General features: G+C 30.2%; 3 protein-coding genes across 3 annotated transcripts; 1 reads left to right on the plus strand and 2 right to left on the minus strand.

Moving 5' to 3' along the window:
• The first annotated feature begins 5169 nt into the window (after window positions 1-5169).
• Window positions 5170-8961, plus strand: LOC130799659 (1-aminocyclopropane-1-carboxylate oxidase). Its single transcript, XM_057662835.1, has 3 exons — window positions 5170-5903; window positions 6970-7327; window positions 8195-8961. Exons 1-3 carry the CDS (start codon window positions 5344-5346, stop codon window positions 8453-8455), a joined length of 1179 nt encoding a protein of 392 aa, XP_057518818.1. The 5' UTR covers window positions 5170-5343; the 3' UTR covers window positions 8456-8961.
• A 4259-nt stretch (window positions 8962-13220) lies between these two features.
• LOC130799668 (peroxidase 44-like) lies at window positions 13221-14570 on the minus strand. The gene is made up of 2 exons (XM_057662847.1): window positions 14284-14570; window positions 13221-14160 (listed from the first exon to the last, which is right to left on the minus strand). The coding sequence occupies exons 1-2, from the start codon at window positions 14500-14502 to the stop codon at window positions 13408-13410; spliced, it is 972 nt and encodes a 323-aa protein (XP_057518830.1). The 5' UTR covers window positions 14503-14570; the 3' UTR covers window positions 13221-13407.
• A 3618-nt stretch (window positions 14571-18188) lies between these two features.
• On the minus strand, window positions 18189-20001 carry LOC130799676 (peroxidase 44-like). The gene is made up of 2 exons (XM_057662860.1): window positions 19699-20001; window positions 18189-19210 (listed from the first exon to the last, which is right to left on the minus strand). The coding sequence occupies exons 1-2, from the start codon at window positions 19924-19926 to the stop codon at window positions 18458-18460; spliced, it is 981 nt and encodes a 326-aa protein (XP_057518843.1). The 5' UTR covers window positions 19927-20001; the 3' UTR covers window positions 18189-18457.
• Window positions 20002-21230: the final 1229 nt, after the last annotated feature.

The following is a 21230-nucleotide window of genomic DNA, read 5'->3' on the forward strand; positions in this document are numbered from 1 at the left end:
TTATCCTCCATTTAATACCGTTTACCAAACAGGCTAGTCCATTTCATTTATCTATTTCACTTGATTGAGAATTTTTTTGTAGAAAAATAGGTAAAGCTAAATGTAAAACATTTGTCCCAAGGGACAATAGGTATATTACCTTAAAGAACTTCAAAGAAAGGTATGAAGAAAACACTTTAAATGGCAATTACCATAAAAGAGACCTACAATGTAAAGTTTTTAGTTAATTTCTAATTTGAAAAGGTGAGGACTCAAAACTTTTTTTTTTTTTTTTCAAAGAACGAATCATTGATGGTCAAATATGTCAAGCACAAACCAACCCTCAGCTATTTTGCACATTTTTTAATTATCATCAACAAGAATAAAATGTGTTCAACTACTTGTTGACTTTATTCGAGTATTATACTTTACGTCTATACCGTCCTACGTACTTACCACCTTTGTAGTTTGTATAAGTACACCCTCGGTCGCATAATTCTTGCTATATGTACATATTTTGTGCAAACCAAATATTATTTGAATGTGATGCGAAAATAATTTAAATGAGTAACCAAATTTATAGGCCGAATCAAAATAGCAAAATCAATAAAATAGAGGGATTAAGTCTTTTACTTTATTTCGTAATATATATTTTATGTCTCGCTTTAAATTTGTCACAATTTCTTTTTAGCACATTTCTTTTAATATGTCACATTTTTTTTATAGAAATATATGTCTGGTACTTTTTTAACTTTCATCCATGAGTTTTTTTTTATCTAATTTCATATATATTATCTACTCAATTCAAATGTTTCAATTATTTTACTTCGTCACATTTTCTTATATAGAAGTATCTACAATTTTTTTCCTTTTTTAACATCATCTATAAAAGATTTTTAAATAGATCTTTTTTGTATGTAGTAGGAATTAAACCTTTATCACAAAGTTGAAAGAGAAAACATTCAACTACTAGATTAACTCAAAATTTATTTACTTTTACGTCTGTCCCATATAGTTTAAAAGGAAAAGAGAAAAGCAACAAAATTGCAAATATATATACAAGAAATTCACCATCAAAAGTCGTTGGGATGAATTAATACTTATATGACAAATTCTTTGTTAAGATTATCACAAATCATCAATTTAAGGCTACGAATAATCACGTTAAGATTATCACACACAACTTTAAAATGAATACTTATAAGTAGTTACTAATCAAATAAATAATATAAGTCATCACTTTATGGGAATAAGTTATCACTTTAAGATCATCACATACAACCTTAAATTGAGTATTTATATGCACTAGGTAAGCAATTTAACCATATAAGTTATCAATTTAAGGTGATAAGTCATTACTTTAAGGGGGTAAGTCTTCACTTTAAGACTAAAAGTAATCACATTAAGGTCATCACATACAATCTCAAAATCAGTACTCATAAGCAATAAGGTAAGCAATTTACAAGTCACTATTTTAAGTCTATGTTGTGCGACAGTGGAAGCAAGTTCGATGAACAATATTGAAACAATAAGAAATTCAATGCAAACAATAAGAAAATGACACAAGAGATTTAATGTGGTTCACTATCAATGTGATAGCTACGTCCACTGGCACCGAGATCAAATATTTTCACTATGATCGCAAAGAATTTACAAGATGAATCTCAATCACACTCACAAATTAATGGCTCTCTTGTGATATCTCTCAATTTGTGAATTATTATTATTAATCCTAAAATGGGAGTTTATATACTAATGCCCAATAAAAGGAAGTTATTACATATTAACACAAAGTAACCGTCCCAAAAGACACCTCCCGTGAAAAGAAACCGCCATTTAGTGAGTCGTGTACAACTAAGCGAGCCGCGAAATGGAGACAGAACGCACTCTGCGCCCTGTGGACTGAGGCAGCAGCTTCTCCGCGCCCCGCGGACCTCCTCTTTGACCCATACTCATTTCTTCAATGGTGCTTGCTAGTTTGAGTCACCATTAATCAATAGTCTACAAATAATCATTTTAAGTTCATTACATAAAATCTTAAATTGAGTGTTTTAGAAGCAGTAAGCAATTTAACAAGACAAATCATCACTTTAAATGGGCAAGTCATCATGTTAAGGCTATTAGCAGCGTGTTTAATTTTAATTGCAAAGATTATTAATGGCGTGAGATTTCCAAATGCAGTTATTAGTTAATATTATTTTGATAAATCAAGGCAGTTATTACTTAAGCCATTTCCTTACATATTATTAATAAATCAAGGCGGTTACTTTAAGCCAATTTTTGACATGTTACGTTAGTTATACATATATATATATATATATATGTATATATATATATATATGGTAGAGATCCAATAAGAACGGGTGTGATAATAGGAAGGATAGGAAGGATTAGCTACCGTTGATTATTTAAGATCTAACGGTTTAAAAAACGCTGTCTCAACAGAAGATCTAGTAACACATGTTTATGAAGAAAGCATCACACATTAATTTAGAAAACATTACATTTTCAAGTGACACATGTTTATATAGAAAGTATTACATATTAATTAAGAAAACATCACATTATTTTCTTTTCTGAACCGCGTGCAAGATGGACTATTGATCTAAAAATCTAACAGATAAAATTCCTTCTTATCCTTCTTAATTTCAAACCCCTTCTTATTATATCCAATATATATATATATATATATATATATATATATATATATATATATATATATATATATATATATATATATATATATATATATATATATATATATATATATATATATATATACATATATACATATATACATATATACATATATATATATATATATATATATATATATATATATATATATTGATTTATTAAATTAAAAAACAATTATTTTTTAGATGAATTATTTGTGTTGTTTGTATGGGCCCGTCTCACGGTGAGACGGTGGCATACAAGACTTGTTGTACTTATATTGTATGCATATACACCAGACCATCCAATCTGGGCCGGATCAAATAGCAAGACCCTGATCCAGCAGGCCTATAAGAGCGTACTAATGGATGATTGGGGAATGGGCCTTGATTGGATATACTCCTTATAGAGGCCTATAATTAAAAACAAGGGTTAAACCTACCTTACCCTCCTTGGTTGTTACTTGTTAGACAAGTTGCTCAAGGAATGGGATATGAAATCAGTTAATTAAGAAGGTGCTCTAAAATCTATCTATCTATAACTATTATTAAAATAAAACACTATTGATATTATCACCTTTTAAAATTGTTTATATGCCACTTTCGTAATAAAAATTTCCCCTCTAAAACTTAATAACGATATCATTATTATTATGACTAATATTTATATTTTTGACTTTTCTACTTTTCTACAAAGTGTAATCTTAAGTAAAGTTCATTACCCTAGCCTTTATATGCATCGCGTAAATTTTATTAACTTAATTAATTAATATAGAAAAAAATTAAAATATATTTATAAATAAAATTAGTTTTGTTGAACTTTATATTGAACATCATTTTTAGTTTGAGACGAAACAAACAAATTATACGTTAAAATTCACTCCCCTATAAAAATTTAGTAATCTCCCCATTTTTGCACATAGAGCATTATACATTCATATAAACGTGCATTCTTCATATGGATCTCCCACTCACCTACTAAAATTGCCGACATACCAACCGACTTGATATTAAATCCTAAACCTCACGAGACTTTCCAGAGTAAATCATCTAATACAAACCCTATTTTGAAGCGAAATACTAAATTAATGATGATGGTACAAGAAGCTCAAAATTAAAAAGCAAATATTAATATTTAAAATGGATATTTTAAATAATTTAAATGTATTATTTAGTATAATTTGAAACCATCTTATAATAAGATTGTCCTATTGAAAATTTTCTGATTATGAAAATAATTTTATTAAAAAAAATTATAAATAAATTGTCAAGGAACTAACTTAGTACTCATTTTATTCAAGATTTAAGATGATGAGTGTAGTCTAATGGTATATATACTCTATTATATTATATCCATGGTTATTAAAATCACGATTTTGATTTACGATTCTACGATTTTACAATCCAAAAATAAGCGAGCAATTTGAATCATAGGTAGAATCGTATGTTGGTAGAATCTTATGATTCTAATTGAAATAAAATTTGTAAAGATAGAATCACAACACGATTCTACAATCCTACGATTTAACGATTCGATTCTACAAATTTATTCGTAAGTTTTAAAAATTAATTTCTTAATCAGTATGAAGATTTAAACTACTTATTATATATTTTTCTATTTCATTCTTAAAAATAAAGTGAATGAACCTTTAAGTATTAAACTTAAACTTTTGAGGTGAATAATTATGACTAGATAGCAAATTTAAGTTTATTGTAGAATCTTATGATTCTACAATTTGATTCCACCGATTCGATTCTACAGGTTTGAACGATTTCAAGTAGAATCCCAATTTTAACAACTTTGATTATATCCTTTCTTGCTTACTTAACATGTGGTATCCCAAACTAACATAAGAAAATATCATGAGTTTGAATATAATTAATTTCTCATTTAGTAAAATATTTAATATCAGATATAAAATCGATATATGATGTAATCACATTCTACAATATATTTTAAGATATAATCATCGAATAAAATTTTTGTTTGAATTGGTTAATTTTAAAAAATAATTATCAAAACATAAAATATATAAATACTAATACAAATAATGGTTTGGCGCTAACTGTGATTGAAATATCTCTGTCCCAGAACTCAGCTTTTCTTTACCAATCAAATTAATCCTAATACCCCACCAAACGACCAATTTAAAGCTGTAAAGCTTATATGAACAACCAAAGCAAACTTTAAATCAATTTCATCAATTTATATTTATCGGAATCAACTAAATAAAAAATTTAAGTTAATAATAGAGGTTTTAAAATATGTTATATATTCTAACACGACATTTCACCCGAAAGCTCTTTGGACTAGAAGTGTGAATGCAGTACATGCCTTTCTTATGACTAACGCTGAATATTTAAGTGAAGGGTGAATGAGATTCGAACACTGATCTTTTGTCATACTAATTTCTGATATCATGTCAAAGTAACCAATTCAAAAAAAAAGGACACTAATATTTAAAGCAATCCGATAAAAAGTATGATTACTGATTAATATTTGGGACATCACCATCATTACTGTCTAATTTCACCCAAAAATGAAAAAGTTTCTTAATTAATCCCAAATTATAACATATAATGATCAAATTTTAAAACAATTCTACTCCAATAAAGAAATTAGTTCTAGCTTCTTCCAGCTTTTTCTTTACTAATCCAATTATAAACCTAAGAACCAAAAAAAAAGAATATGTTAGCAAATTCCCCTCTAAATTTAATATCAAAACAAGAAAATGAAAATCATGCATTCGATTTCCGAGCACCGCCTCCGTCTCCGATTGGATCGAGTCGGCGAGCTTCATCGGTGGCGAACGACGAGGTTTTAACAGAGTTTCTAGAGCACTCACTTCGGGTACCCGATCTTATACTTCCGGATCGGATTTTCCCACGGCAAAATTCTTTTAGAGAAATCACAACGGTTGATTTTAAGTTAATAAGTTCTAATGATGATGGTATAATTGAGAAGATCCAGGATACTTTCTCGGAAATTGGGTGTTTTCAGGTGATCAATCACGGGATTTCCCGGGAGTTGATCAAGTCGGTGGTAAGGCGGGCAGGCCGGGTTTTTCGATTGTCCTCGGAGAAGAAGAGAATGGCGGTTAAATTGCCAGAAATCGGGTTCGGGTTTGAGGAGGTGAGTGGGGAAGTAGAAGATGTTAGTGAAATTGGTGAAGAATTTGTTTGGGGCAAGAGTTCTGAATTTAAGTTGAAAATGGAGGGAATTTGGCCAACTAAATTTTCAAAATTCAGGTATTTAACGGTCAACTCCTTATTGCATAATTAACTTTGTTCGTCTATGTTTTGTCAGTTTTCATATTATTTTGTTGTTTATGATTAAAGACATAGAATTATATATACCACTAATGACATAATTAATGATATTTGTGCATAAGAATAATTTAATAAAATTTAGTCACCGTTAATTGATTAATTTTGGTATGTAGTGTGTAGCAAACAACTAATATCCAATTGGAGTGACATATTAGTATGATAATTTCGAATATATTTATATGAGCAACTTATTATAAAAAGTTATTTCAACCATCTAATTTACTAAACTCTAGCATTAGATGATTCAACCACCTAACTATTTATTCGTAATAAAATAAGGTAAAAAATCTATACAGTTCTCTAAACTATTTTACCAAACATTATATGAGTATGAAAATTACAACAAATCGTTACAAGTTTTCGTTTGTCTTTCATTCTCATAATAGAGTAGAAGTTGTATTTATAATATTTGTATTCATGTATGGAAGTACATTTTGGTTTCATTATGATATATTTTTCGGTTTAATAGATAACATACATAGCAATAGTTTGTAGGACAGTCTACAAAACTCGTTTTTCTCCATGTTATAAAACAAAATTTTAAGTTTTTGTATTGAGATTCAGAGCACATGCCTATCTCGCCTTGATAGATATATATATATATATATATATATATATATATATATATATATATATATATATATATATATATATATATATATATATATATATATATATATATATATATATATATATATATATATATATATATATATATATATATATATATATATATATATATATATGTGTATATATATGTGTGTGTGTGTGTTGCATTATTGCAACATATACACATATAAGATGTAGATTTGCGAGTTGCATGTTGCAGAAAAAACTTTTTCGGAGTATCTATTCTGACCCAGGGGACTCTTTGACCACATCTTTCTACGTTGGTATAGGTTGCCGTCTTTCTTATCTCTAGATCTTGCTCATATTCTTATGAGCGAGATATATTAGGTATGATGATGATGTTGCATTATTGCAGTGATAAAATGGAGAGCCTAGCATCTTTAATTGAGAAGATTGGAAAGGAGATTGTGTTGAAATTGATTGATGATGAGAATGATTCAGCGAAAAATGGTAAATTGTCAAATGATGATAATAAGAATGGTTGTGTATGCCACATGTACAAGCATCCTCATGATGTAACAGCTGATGAATGCATAAGCTCCCTTAGATATGATGTAATAAGGATGATGATCAATGGATCAGATTATTCACATGCATTATCATTGCATATTTGTGATGCTTCTTCTGAGTTTCATGTTTACTCCAAGAAAGGATGGATTTCTTTCACTCCATTACAAAATGCTTTGGTTGTCACTGCTGGGGATCAAATTCAGGTAACATGTTTAGAATTTTAGTCTCATTTTCTATTATTTTTACATCAATTAGGTAAATGACAGATTTAGATTGTGAGTTAGTAGGGACTGATTTATTATACGAATAAAATTAGGCGCTAAGATTTAAAGTTTAATAATTTTTGAGAAACCTAGGTGAATTTTTTTTTTGAGGAAGTCATAAAGAACACTAGTTTCTACTAGTATAAGTAAATAAAATCAAATGATCTATATTAAATGATGATAAATAGTAAAATCTAACGAAGTTGAACAAAATATATACTTATGAGAAAACTAAGAACAAACCAATTAAATTTGACAAATAAAAATTATTGTAAGTCAATCGATGTAATACTTTTCAATAATTTTACTTTTAGCTTTTTATATAAATACTCATATTCCATATAATCTTTAGATTGCATTTCGTAATTTTTTTTATGACAGAATATAATTTTCATCGTCTATAGCACTGTCATTATCCGTATTAAATGGTAAATATTTAAATCATCATCATTATATTAAGTGTATTCCGCTTATAAAAACTACGATTAGACTCTAAAAAGGAATGTAAAAAACAACCCATATAAAAAAAAGAGCATGGCCAAATAGACGACGAAACGCGACAAGGTAAAAATTTAGATGTTGGTGCTAATGATGCCCAACAAATTATAGAAATAGAAGGCCCCTCGTGTTGTTTGATTCATAATCATGACCAAAGGTTGTTTCTTTTTTTTTAATTATTACCCTTTATAGCTGTCAACCTTTTTGTGTTTCCTCTTCTTTGAGCTACCTAACTGGGGATCAAAAATATTAATTATTTCATTACAATTTACTAATTATATGTTTTAATATGGGTATGTATTGCTACAGACTTGGAGTGGTGGACGATATAAGCAAGTGATTGGGAAACCAATATATACAAGCAAAACTAAAGATTGTGTATCTCTGGCTTTCCTTTACTCTCCTACTAATACTACTACTACAAGTACAAAATCTACAGTTAGGAATGTGCACTGCCATGAGAAAGGAGAAAAGACTATTTCATTGCGACAACAAGCACTTTTTGCCATAGTTTTCACCATTGCATGTCAGTTTTTGCTTCATATTTACACAAGATTATCACATCCTTAACTAATCCCTTGGATATGTGTATGGTATTTATGAGAATTATGGGTTAGGCGAGTAAGAACTTTTCTTTAATCTTTGTGATAGGTGTTTGATTCTCACCACTTACAGTCATATTGATCAAATCCCTCTTCCTCACTTGTTGGGATTCTTTAGCTTACTCCCCAAGAAGTTTATAATATTTATGAGAATCATAGGTTATCTTATTGGTTAAGAGCTTTCCTTTTACCCTTGTAATAGGGGTTTGATTCTCACTGCTCATAGTTGGATTGAATCCCTCTGCCTCGATCACCGATAGGGATTCTTTATTTTACTTCCGAATAAAAGAAAGTTTATGATATTTATGATGATTCCTTCATTCACTAACCAATCTTTTGTTTTTATAGTTTGAGTATTGGAAAGTGTATTTGTGGACTTGCAATTTTGTTTCAATTTGTTAAGTGTTACTATTGCAGCGTTATGGAACATGGATTGTAGTATGATGGAGAATTATATATGGTTGTTTGGATGGCATAATGAAATTTTTTTAAATGATTTTATTTCTTGTTGTAGTACTTAATTATTATTAGTGAAATAAGCTTGTAAGCTAACTTAAATAATTTTAAAAATATATCTCAAAAAAAAATTCTAAAAATAAATTTCTATTAATTTTGCAATAAAGTCGTTATCTGAAATAACTATTTTATAATGAAGTGAAAATGATGTTACAATAACTTTATTTTGCTTTTCACTAATTTTTGATTGAGACTGTCTCATCGTGAGACGGCCTCAATTGGGTCAACCCAATTTTTTTTAAAAAAAATTGCTACCCTATACAATTTAAATTTTATTGTTTTTTAATATTTTTTTACTAATGGGTTATTTATACGAGCTCATTTCACAATAAGACGGTCTCATATAAGACTTTCGTGATTATATATGGTATAGTCTCAAGTCTGATACAACAAGTTCTACAGGTGCAAAATTGCCCACTTATTTTTTCTTTATTTTTTTGCAATTAATTTTTTTTTCTCAAATTTAATAACTTAAAATTAATAATTAATGACCAATAAAACCTAATTCAGTGATATGTAAACATAAACTTCAAACAAAACATAAACGGCCTTTTTATAATACTCACAATTTGAGAATCCGGTTTCGTCGGCATGTAGCCATGTACTAATTTCCTCCTGATTCTGGATTCAATTTTTCAATACAAAAGGTGCAATTTTCTATTTTTTCTTAAAAAATTCTTAGTGCTTATTTGTTTTTTGTTTTTTTTTTTTTGTCGAAGCGCTTGTATTGATTATATATATTCACGATTGATGGACATTTATTGGTAATATTTGTTTTCTTGTTTTGATTGCAAACCTAAATTTATTAGAAAGCTGTTCATTTGATTGTCTTGAATGAAGAAAGATGATAGAATAGTGATGAAATTGAATTTCCTTTTATATTGTTGTATTTGTAATTGTTTGTCCCGGCCGGCGAGATGTGTGAGGCCTGATTGTAGGGTTGATTTTGGTGGTGATGTTGTTAGGATGTTAGTTTTATTCTCCTTTGGGGCGTTGTGTGGATGGCTGCCCATTGCAGGTGTTTTGGGATGTTGCTGGGGTATTCTGTTTAGTCCTTGGCTAGCTATATACTCATCTTCAGTCTTCACCATACCATATATACCATAGACTTAGATTCAAAAGGAAAATACCACAAAACAAAAGTGTTGAGAGAGCGTAATTTTAAACAAGGGCACAGTAACTTTCTGATATGATATGTTTCCTCAGGATTTTCACCATCAAATCTACTAACATTTTCATCCTAAAGATTTCGGAATTGGAGTCTTTTAGCTATGACTTTGATATTGGTGTCTGTAGATGCACATGTGCTGCTCACAAAACTCATTCTAGTGCATTTAAAAGATTTGCTTTGGATGACGATTGACATAGATGGATGTGGGTATCAGTCTTAGGCATAGTTACATGGAACGTGGAACGTAGCTACGTTCCGCGATCCGGGAACAGTCGACTCCAATCACCACGAAACGCGATCTAAATCGCTCAAGGCATCATCCAGGTTTAGAAGACCATTTTTAAAAGTAATTTTGGCCAAGAAAGGGAGAAAAAGCCAAGATGAAACCAAAAAATCTAAAAAATTTCCACTGGAAAATAATTTCTTAAAGCAAATTAATCATTTTAGTTTAATTTTGTTTTCAAATATATATCTTATACATAATGGATCTCGTATTCAATCGTTCCTGAGTCAATCTAGGTTGCGTTCCGTGTTTTCGTTTTCGTTTCTCATTCCAGGTAACAATGGTCTTAGGGGAGAAAATTTACAACTTGGGTGAGGTCAAACATTTTAAGAAGTGATTATGTCCAAAGCTAAGTGTTAGAATTTAGAAAATGGAGCTGGACAATCCAAATAAGGAGAAGAAGAGATAACCCACGTACAAATCAAAGGCGGTTCACTGCTAAAACCAATTGGCTGGTAGTAGTAGAATCACTCTTCACGTTTACAAAGTAACTTATCCTCATCTCTTTCTCCAATGTTAGACAACCCACATGTGGGTAATAATGGGCACTTTAACACTAAGTATCCAACGGTCACGTGGGCGTAATTACCAACTTTGTATACACCAGTAGGCTCCCAGGCCCTGAACAAGTCTTATTTGCTGCTAGTGCCACTGACTTACCTTAGTCCTTTGCTGCTTCAAACCTCCTGTGGAAGTCTAGTCTGAGAGTGACATTCATTACTGCAACGGTTAGAAGTGTGCTGGTGGTGTAGCAGATACTATCTGATCTTAGGACATAGGAAGCCACTTAGGGTAGCTAATTCTTCTTGTTAGGCATAGAGTTGAGAATAAGAAGACTGACCAAAACGATCTTCTAAATCTTTCCATATTTCACTGGCTGTGCAATAATACATGATACTCTTCGCAAGATTTCGATCAAGGGAAGCGATTAACCAGCCAATGACCATATTATTGCAACGTTCCCAAGCACGCGAAGAACAGGATCATCTGTGGGTTTAGGAAGAGAATTATCAATAAAACTCAGTTTATTTTTAGCTGTTAAACCAATAATGACCGATCTCTTCCAATCACCATATCCAGAACCATCAAAGAGGTTTGAAACAAGTTTAGTGTTAGCATGGTCGAAAGGATGCAAGTAATATAAACTTGTTGGATCTTGTGTAGGATCTGCTGTAGGTGTAGCAAGGGAAGGTGAGGAATCAGTAGAGATTTCCGCCATTAATGCTATTGTACATGAGGCTGTACAGTATGTATATCAACACTTATAGAAGTGGTGTTAAAGATTCAACTGGTGACTTGAAAAGCGTCATAAAAAGGGTTACAAATGATGAACTCATTACTTTTTTATTTTTTTGTGAATGAAAATGATATAAGCTGGCTCTGAAAAGTGTCGCAAACTTAATGGCAACTTATAGAAGTCGTGTCAAAGATCCAAATGGTGACTTGAAAAGCGTCATAAAATTGCATTATATAATGTGACACCTCTTCGTGTCTGCAAATGCCAAAAAAAAAAGCATGGTGAAAATACCTTGATGACATACTATCTTTCCTTATACAACTTGGTTCTAGGCCAAACTCTTCCTTATCCTTAACCATGTTAGAGAATATCAACTGTTGTAATTATCTCACATTAAAGAGTCAGAGAAGGTGTGACTAATATATAATCTTGTAGGCGGGTTGAAAATCAATCAAATTTATGTGATCATACTCTTCTCTTGTGCAAGTCTAAATACGTAAGCCCAATAAATTTAACATAGAATTAGAGCGTGTGATGTATCATGTATGTTTGAGTTTGACAATGCATAGTAAGATTACTTGGAGAAGTTTATTCCACAGCACATTATGACACTATTTTTGGTGTCTTTAATAAGATTAATTATAGGGAAATTTCACATGGTAACATCTAGTTTTCATGAAACGACAGTGGTTGCACTTTTATAAGATTTTTCCACATGGTAGCATCCAGTTTATGCACTATCTAACTGCCGTAGCATTTTTCGTTAAATTCTTGTTAATTTCTATTTAATTCATCATTTTGTAAGATTATTCCACATGGTAGCATCCACTTTTGCTCTCAAATGTTTAATTCACCATTTGACGTTTAATTCACCGATTAATTAATCAAAGCCCTTAAATGTTGTAAATTTTTTGTCATTCAAATTATTGGCATTATAAAGTTCAAAAGGTGCATTATAAACACTAATAAATAATTCAAAAGACGCATTTTATAAGCTCAAAAGGTTTATTTCATAAGTTCAAAAGGTGCATACTAAGCCCTAATACATATCTACTTAATTGTTACAACATTTAAGGGCGTTGATAAATTAATCGGTGAATTAAACATTTGAGAGCAAAAACTGGATACTATCATGTGGAAAAATCTTACAAAATGATGAATTAAATGGAAATAACAAGAATTTAACGAAAAATGCTACGACAGTTAGATAGTGCATAAACTGGATACTATCATGAGGAAAAATCTTACAAAAGAGCTATCACTGGTGTTTCATGAAAATTAGATGCTACCATGTGGAATTTCCCTTAATTATATGACAAATCTATGTGAGGCAAAAGTCTTATATAGACTTAGTCGATGCTCTATTATGAACCAATTTAAAAATAGTAAATATTTAACCTATTATTGTACTTGATTATATATGTTACGTGGAAAATACATTATTTTATATGGTATGTTAATGCACAGTAAAATAGCGTGTATCAAGTTCATACAAAACTTTCTTCTATACGAGATGTTTAAAACAGATAGGATTAAGATGGTGACTAAAAGTACGTAGTTGCATATATAATCACAAATACGAATGAAGTTCATCACAATAATTGTTACAATTTTGTTCTTACATAGAGTATGTATGATGATTAGATGAAAGGAGAAATAAAGAAAAAGAAAAGGGCTTCTAATATCTTAATTAGATGGTCCTAAATTTTCTTTTTAGTTTTTTCTCCTACAATTTTTCCTAATTTCTCCACCACCACTTCCTTTGATGTTCCCCATTTTGATAATGGCATTAACAAAGCTTTTTCTAAATTGGTTATTATTAGTAGCAATACTTGAAACCATTGAAGAACTTAAAGGGTCTAGTGCAAGCTCTTGATCAATTTGCAATATCCCTTTGTTCTTTTTAATTTGATTGTAGTATTCATTATCAAACACAAACGATGTGTTTTGGTCAAGGAATGTACTAGGATTTGCGTTTGGGTTTGATGCACAAAGTTTCCTTAGCTTGCTTGCCAAAGTCTTATCCATGGTACGATCTGGGGCTCCGGTGTTTTGAAAGTTGGTTACTCGATTTTGGAAGAAATTGCAGTGAGCTACTCCAATAGTATGACCACCTCCCAGTAAGACGACCATATCATTTAGGGTTAACCCACGAGCACTAAAAGATTGACGGGCTTGAGCAACAGTAAAGCTCGGGCTCGGAAGGTTTACTTCACTGGCCCGAGATATAAGCCCATCCAGCCTACCTGTTGGGACACTATACACTGGCCCACCAGATAGGGCAACAGCGTCTCTTGTAGCAAGTGTAATGATATCGGCACAAGAAACAGTTTTAGGACATGCACGTTCAAGAGCAGCCTTTATTTGATCGATGAGAGCATACTCTCTAACAGATCCATTAGCTCCCGCATCTTTCTCTGCTTGGTTGTTTGTTGTTGAGTCTATCAATATGGACGCATCACATCCCTACATCGTAATAATCATATTACATCATTAGATTTTTGATTAGGACATGAATAGCTAATGCATACAATTAATTAACTTATAATTAATTAAGCGATGAGCCGATGATATATACAAAAAGCTTACCCTAACAAAGCAATCATGAAAATGCATACGAAGCAAAGCAGCAGCGACACTTCTATCAGCTTTGAAGCGTTGCTGAACGATTTGTTTAACGATGTTTTCAGCATTTGGACATGAATAACTGTAGTAATTTTGTTGAAGGGCTAACGTGTGAGAAAACGCGACTATAAATAAGAACATTATTAATGCAGTTAACTTCAACTGCTTTGGAAAATTGTCCATTTTAGCAGGGACTGATATAATGATGAAGATGAGTATATATGTGGTTTACTCTTAGTTTTTGGGTGTGCATAAATGAATACAAAAATGTGAGTATATAAAGACAAGCTAATTCAGGTTATGAGTTGGAAAAGGATATAGTTGACTAGACCTTTTAATTTTTTTATCCAACCTGAAATTAATTCGATAGTTAATTAAAAAATAGGGGTGTTAATAGCCCAAAATATTTGATCAAGAATGTGAAAATGGCCTGATAATTTGAAAAACTAAGTTAAATTCAATCGTAATTCAAGCCTGATCGTTATAACTCATTTTCTCAATTTCTTAATTTTATCCCTTTTTCGGTTTCACATCTTCATTTTCGATGGAATTTATTATATATCTACTCATTTTTTGAATTTTGAGTTTTTCTTTCTTTGTTGAAACTTTACAATTTCCAAACGATGTTCTGTTTATAAGTATTAATTATAAAAACAAAAAGTATTTTGATTTGATAGTGATAAGAAAATATTTTCATAAAAAACCTTGACCCGATAACTTGAAGGAAAACGATTTAAGATCTGAAAAACATCTAACTGACCATTTTTTCTTTAATTCAGGGGTAGTTCAAAAATCTATTATATATCTACTTATTTTTTGAATTTTGAGTTTTTGTTTCTTTGTTTGAAACTTTACAATTGACAAACGATGTTCTTTTTGTAAGTATTAATTATAAAAACAAAAAAAAATTGTTTTTTTGATTTGATAGTGATAAGAAAATAACTTTTTAAAAAAACCTTGACCCGATAATTTGAAGGAAAACAATTCAATGACCCAAAAAACATCTAACGGATTTTTTTTTCTTTAATTTAGGGGTAGTTAGAGAAGCTCTTCAAACAAGAAAAGACGAAAGTATTTTAAAATTTTAATAAACCTAAAGGTGACTAATTGAAAGTCAAAAAAAGTGTTATTATATGATTTAGATATTGGTATCAACAACTTAATAATTTGTTTGGTACTAATTAATTGAACTATAAAGCCATAAATAATTTATCTGTTAGGGTTTCTTTAACAATAAACTTTAGAAGATGATACCATTGTAATTTGTAATTTTGTATGCATTAGATCATTTATGCGATATTGCCTTGAACCCGAATGATTATATTCCATGCATTATGATTATTTATTGATCAGCCTCTGCCCTTTTCTTTTTTGTATTCAATTTTAAATATATAATTTGTTGTTTTTTTGGACTTTAACTTAAACAGAAGGCCGCCAATTTTCTAGAATCTTCCCCTTTTTTTGAATAATTTCAGAATCTTCACTTACATACATACAAACATCTAAGTGATTTTTTTTTAAATAATACAAATAAAAGAACCTTCTAAAATTATTCAGTTAAACAAAAAATATACTCCCTCTTATTCACCTTAGGTGTCCCATTTATTTTTGAGACATTATTTATTTATCACTTTTAAATTGCATTTTATTGTTAATCTATAAGTTAAAACATAGTCATATAGAATTTTATTTGATTCGTTTTGATAGAATCTTATTTGATTCGTTTTGATGTAAAGATTATTAATATCAATTTTTTATAATTTTAATTATACATAACTCGATATATTAAAGATTGAATAAGTGCATTGGATAGAGTGCATAAAGTAAATGGGACACTTAAAATGAATAGGAGGGAGTATATTTTTTGCATGTGACTACATAATCATTAACACAGCAAAATTAAAAAGATCGATGCTTCTAATTAATATTTTACCCGTTTTATTTGGTGAAAATTTGTTCTAATAAAATTGCAAGCTAAGCCAAGAAAATAAAAGAATTAAAGTAAAAGGCAACGAGAGTACGAACTCAGATTTTCATGCTTTTAGTGAGACAAGATCCCATTTTCTATGAAACGCGTTTAAGTACTCCTTATAAATTTGTCTCTTGGATTAAGGATAGGAGTTCAGGTGTATACTATTTCATATTTGTGTATTTATATGTATTTCTCTATTTTATGCCTAATTTGTGCTGGTTTACGCGGGTAATTTTTTTCATTGCCTACTTGGCATCACTCATCACTTTGCTTTTTGTATTTGAGAGTCTGTTAGAGTATATAACATATCTTAGGGCTTCAACCATCAGCTTAAGTTTTTGGTTGAGTTGGTTCCTTGACATAGTATCAGAGCCAATGTGACAAGAGGTTACGGGTTCGAATCTCAACCACCCCTCATTTAAAGTGGAATATTTAGTGCCAGTTATGAGAAGGGCATGTGTTGCATCCACACTTCTAGCCCATAGGGCTCTTGTGTGAGGGGGCGTGTTAGAGTATATAACATATCCTGGGGCTTCAACCATCAGCTTAAGCTTTTGGTTGAGTTGGTTCCTTGACAGAGTCTCTTTGATCACCGATCGCTTTTCTCTAGTACGGATTTAGATAATCCTTCACCTTCCTCAACCAAATCTGCTTTCGGGTGAAATATTGATATGATGATGATGAGAGTCTCTTTAATCATATTGCTCGTGCCTTATCTTTTGGGAGGGAAAATGGGTAGGGCTTGTGTCTTTTATCCCCAAATCCTACTACTTAGTAGGATTTAGTGAGTATGATGGTATAGTAGCAAAGACCAATACACTCAAACCAATTAACCTAAGCTCTGATCAAAAGTTTTAATTTTCAAAAACAATATCATAAAACATTTGAAAATACAAAAAATAAAGTAGAAACAACTTATCAGATACCACCTTTAATAAAAATTCTTAAATTTTCAACCCTTTATATGAAATCAAAATTTTAAATTGTAGAAAGAAATTCTAGTGTTACAAATAATGTGATTGTAAAATAAAGACATTCTTCACAAGGCTAAGGCCAAAAGAAGGGAGCAAGCAAAGTGAGGCTCTATTCATGCCGCACAAACAATAGCATAGCTAAAGCAAAACTAAATGGCCCTCTTGCAGTTAACCTTTTTTATTTGATATTATCTTGACTTTTGCCTTGATCAAAAAGCTAAAAAGCATTTGATGCATAATTTTAAACTAGTTAAAAAACTAACTTTTAAACTAAAATAAATAAATAAATATAATCGCCTTTTTCATTGGCTTTTGGCTTTTAGACTAATTCTCTAATAAACAATTAACAGCCAACAAATAATTTAACAAACATCTTTCTAACATTTGGCTTAATTAAATAGTTAGCTTAACAAGCTGACTTATTAGCTAATACTTTCAGCTGGTCAAACCAGCCAATTGCGTTCACTTAAGATCATTTGACAAACATGCCCCAACTGTGTGGTTGATCTAGCTAGCGGCTTTAAGTACAATTTGTTATGCTACAATTTGACAAACATGTTTCGACCATGTGGAATAGGGATCTGGTTTAGCACAACGATTTGGTTTTGAGACCACCAGTTGATTTTTTATGGACGCTCTATGGTCCATCACTAGCGCTATTTGCCCTTTGATATATGCTCTTGAACCACTAAATCTAAAAGCCTATCCATGTAATGTTTATGCTTTGTAGAACATTCTTGTTGGAAAAAAACTTACATGTCACATGAGTTAGGATGAACTACTCTTTTTATCAAATGGTATTAGAATGAAATATAAACCTCATACGTTGAATATGTATCTAGATTCATAGACCAAAGACCCATGTCTATCCCCAATTATATATTTTAGTTTTAGCAATCAATATTTGGTTAAAAATACGTATAAATTCTCGTATAAACGAAGCAATAAACATGCATATAATCATTAATGTGATTGAAGTTCAACGTACATAATAATTGTTACAATATTGTACTTACATATAGTACGTACATGCATGAAATGAATCAACAAAATAAACATTAAATACAACTATACAGGATTCCCTCAATAGGGACCATATAGCATTACATAACTTGAAGGTTCATGAAAGGGTGAGGAAAGGAAAGGATGACAAGGGCTTCCAATATCTTAATTCCCATCATAAATTTTCTTTTTAGTTTTTTCTCCTACAATTTTTTCTAATTTCTCCACCACCACTTCCCTTGATGTTTCCCATTTTGATAATGGCATTAACAAAGCTTTTTCTAAATTGGTTATTATTAGTAGCAAGACTTGAAACCATTGAAGAACTTAAAGGGTCTAGTGCAAGCTCTTGATCAATTTGCAATATCCCTTTGTTCTTTTTAATTTGATTGTAGTATTCATTATCAAACACAAACGATGTGTTTTGGTCAAGGAATGTACTAGGATTTGCGTTTGGGTTTGATGCACAAAGATTCCTAAGCTTGCTTGCCAAAGTCTTATCCATGGTACGATCTGGGGCTCCGGTGTTTTGAAAGTTTGTTACTCGATTTTGGAAGAAATTGCAGTGAGCTACTCCAATAGTATGACCACCTCCCAGTAAGACGACCATATCATTTAGGGTTAACCCACGAGCACTAAAAGATTGACGGGCTTGAGCAACAGTAAAGCTCGGGCTCGGAAGATTTACTTCACTGGCCCGAGATATAAGCCCATCCATCCTACCTGTTGGGACACTATACATTGGACCACCAGATAGGGCAACAGAGTCTCTTGTAGCAAGTGCAATGATATCGGCACAAGAAACAGTTTTAGGGCATGCACGTTCAAGAGCAGCCTTTATTTGATCGATGAGAGCATACTCTCTAACAGATCCATTAGCTCCCGCGTCTTTCTCTGCTTGGTTGTTTGTTGTTGAGTCTATCAATATGGACGCATCACATCCCTACATTATAATAATAATGAACATAAGTGAAAGAACGTAATAAAGTATTTAACATATGATTATGTATTTATTTATAATAATTAATCATATATAGTTGACCTTGATTTTTTAGTCAAATAATACACACTTCTACCTCTGAATTATATTGCAATATAAAAAAAATAGTGTATATGATATCAATACTGACTTCGATCACGTCTAATTTTGAGAGTAAATATTGAATTATTGATATTAGTTTATATATATTAAGCAATCATAAATAATTTAGCAAAATTAAACTAATGAGCTGGAAGAAAATAAAGTTAATAAGCTGTTATTTAGTGATTAATTGGTTAATATACTTTTTTTTTACATTTTTACGAATAATACACCATTTTTCTAAAAAATTATTAAATTAACATATTTTTTAAAGTGTTAAAACACTTAAAAATAAAAGTAAATTATAAAATTCATACTTATTATAAAATTATAGTTAACAATGAACTTACCCTAACAAAACAATCATGAAAATGCATACGTAGCAAGGCAGCAGGGATAGTTCTATCAGCTTTAACACGTCGCTGAACAATTTGTCGAACAATATTTTCAGCATTTGGACATGATTTACTATAAAAATTGAATTGAAGAGCTAACGTGTAAGGAAGGGTAGTGATGACTACAAATAAGAACATGATTATTAATGCACTTAATCTCAATTGCTTCTTAAAGCTCTCCATATTAATTAGCAAGAATCGATACCGACTATGATTATGATGTTAATTATGTGTAAATTAAGATTAATTTTTGGGTGTGAAGAATGTATCGAAAATTGTGAGTATATATAGAGAAGGTGGTGAACTGGGAAGATTAGTTGCGTTTAATTTAAAGTCAAAATACATTTTTTTAGTGATTTATAGATAGACATCAAACATTTAATAATGTGTTTGGTATTAATTTCTTCTATTTATTAATATGCAATTGTATTGAGTTATACTTTTTTGATTTACGTTCTTTTTTGTTCTTCTCATTTATTTTATGTATAATAGTAAATTTTAAATCTCAATATCTCTAAATACACTTAATAAAAAATAATAAAAAGTACATAATTAAAAAAAATATATTATGATGAAATTAACGAAATTTCACATAAATATATTTTATCTTCTAAATATATTTCAAAAACATTAATCAAATTTATCTCTCCTTAAGATGAAATATTCCAAATGGTACGAAAATTAGAGAATAGAGAGACTATATTTTACATTATTAAGATTAAGATGAATATGCTTTCATAGAAATGATATAGAATAATTTATGAAACTATAGATGATATAATTGTATATTGTATTTTCAATTTTATATGCATGATGCATGGCGGTTATGAGATATTTCCTTGAACGTCAAAAATTTTATTCCCATGCAATGAGTAGACTTGCATGTGGTTGTGGATTAGATTATTTTTAAGTTGGATTGTCTTATCTGAGTTTGATTACTCTACATTGTTGAATGAGATTATTTTTGGGTCAAATTGTTTTTGGTATGATTAAATTTGAGTTTATTAAATAGATGAAGGGTTTAATGGTTTTATTAGCATTAAGGTTTCTTATATAAAAAAACTTGATTATGTAATTTTATTTTATAACATCAATTTTATGTTTAATAATAGAATAATATTCATATTATAAGGCTTCAAAAAGAAAATATTAATTTAAAAAAAACTTATTGACATGTGTGAAATTCATAAAATTAACTCAATACAAAAATAAACCAAAATTAATCGAGTTTTTCTTGCTTTTCATATATATTTGTTTGTTAGATACTTAGATTATTTTTAATCAAGGGTTAAAATATTTTCAAATTATGACCAATTAATGGTCTTCTATATTTTGAGTAGATATATTACATCAAATTCAACAAAGATTGATTATCACTTAAATATTTTCTTTTGTATTTAGTTTTAAATATTTTTTATTGGGAAAACATCCAAATAAAGTGAAGTCCTTAAATAATTCTCAGAATCTTCATTTAAGTGATAATTCTT

This window comes from Amaranthus tricolor, chromosome 1 (assembly GCF_026212465.1).
Source record: "Amaranthus tricolor cultivar Red isolate AtriRed21 chromosome 1, ASM2621246v1, whole genome shotgun sequence".
Classification (NCBI taxonomy): Eukaryota; Viridiplantae; Streptophyta; class Magnoliopsida; order Caryophyllales; family Amaranthaceae; genus Amaranthus; species Amaranthus tricolor.

What these genes read in the sequence shown, in the direction of transcription:
- LOC130799659 (XM_057662835.1), top strand. Translation starts at nt 5,344, where the DNA reads ATGTTAGCAAATTCCCCTCTAAATTTAATATCAAAACAAGAAAATGAA. An exon ending in ACTAAATTTTCAAAATTCAG is followed by an intron (nt 5,904 to 6,969) that starts GTATTTAACGGT and finishes GCATTATTGCAG; the next exon opens with TGATAAAATGGAGAGCCTAG. An exon ending in CTGCTGGGGATCAAATTCAG is followed by an intron (nt 7,328 to 8,194) that starts GTAACATGTTTA and finishes GTATTGCTACAG; the next exon opens with ACTTGGAGTGGTGGACGATA.
- LOC130799668 (XM_057662847.1), bottom strand. Translation starts at nt 14,502, where the DNA reads ATGGACAATTTTCCAAAGCAGTTGAAGTTAACTGCATTAATAATGTTC. An exon ending in TTCATGATTGCTTTGTTAGG is followed by an intron (nt 14,161 to 14,283) that starts GTAAGCTTTTTG and finishes ATTACGATGTAG; the next exon opens with GGATGTGATGCGTCCATATT.
- LOC130799676 (XM_057662860.1), bottom strand. Translation starts at nt 19,926, where the DNA reads ATGGAGAGCTTTAAGAAGCAATTGAGATTAAGTGCATTAATAATCATG. An exon ending in TTCATGATTGTTTTGTTAGG is followed by an intron (nt 19,211 to 19,698) that starts GTAAGTTCATTG and finishes ATTATAATGTAG; the next exon opens with GGATGTGATGCGTCCATATT.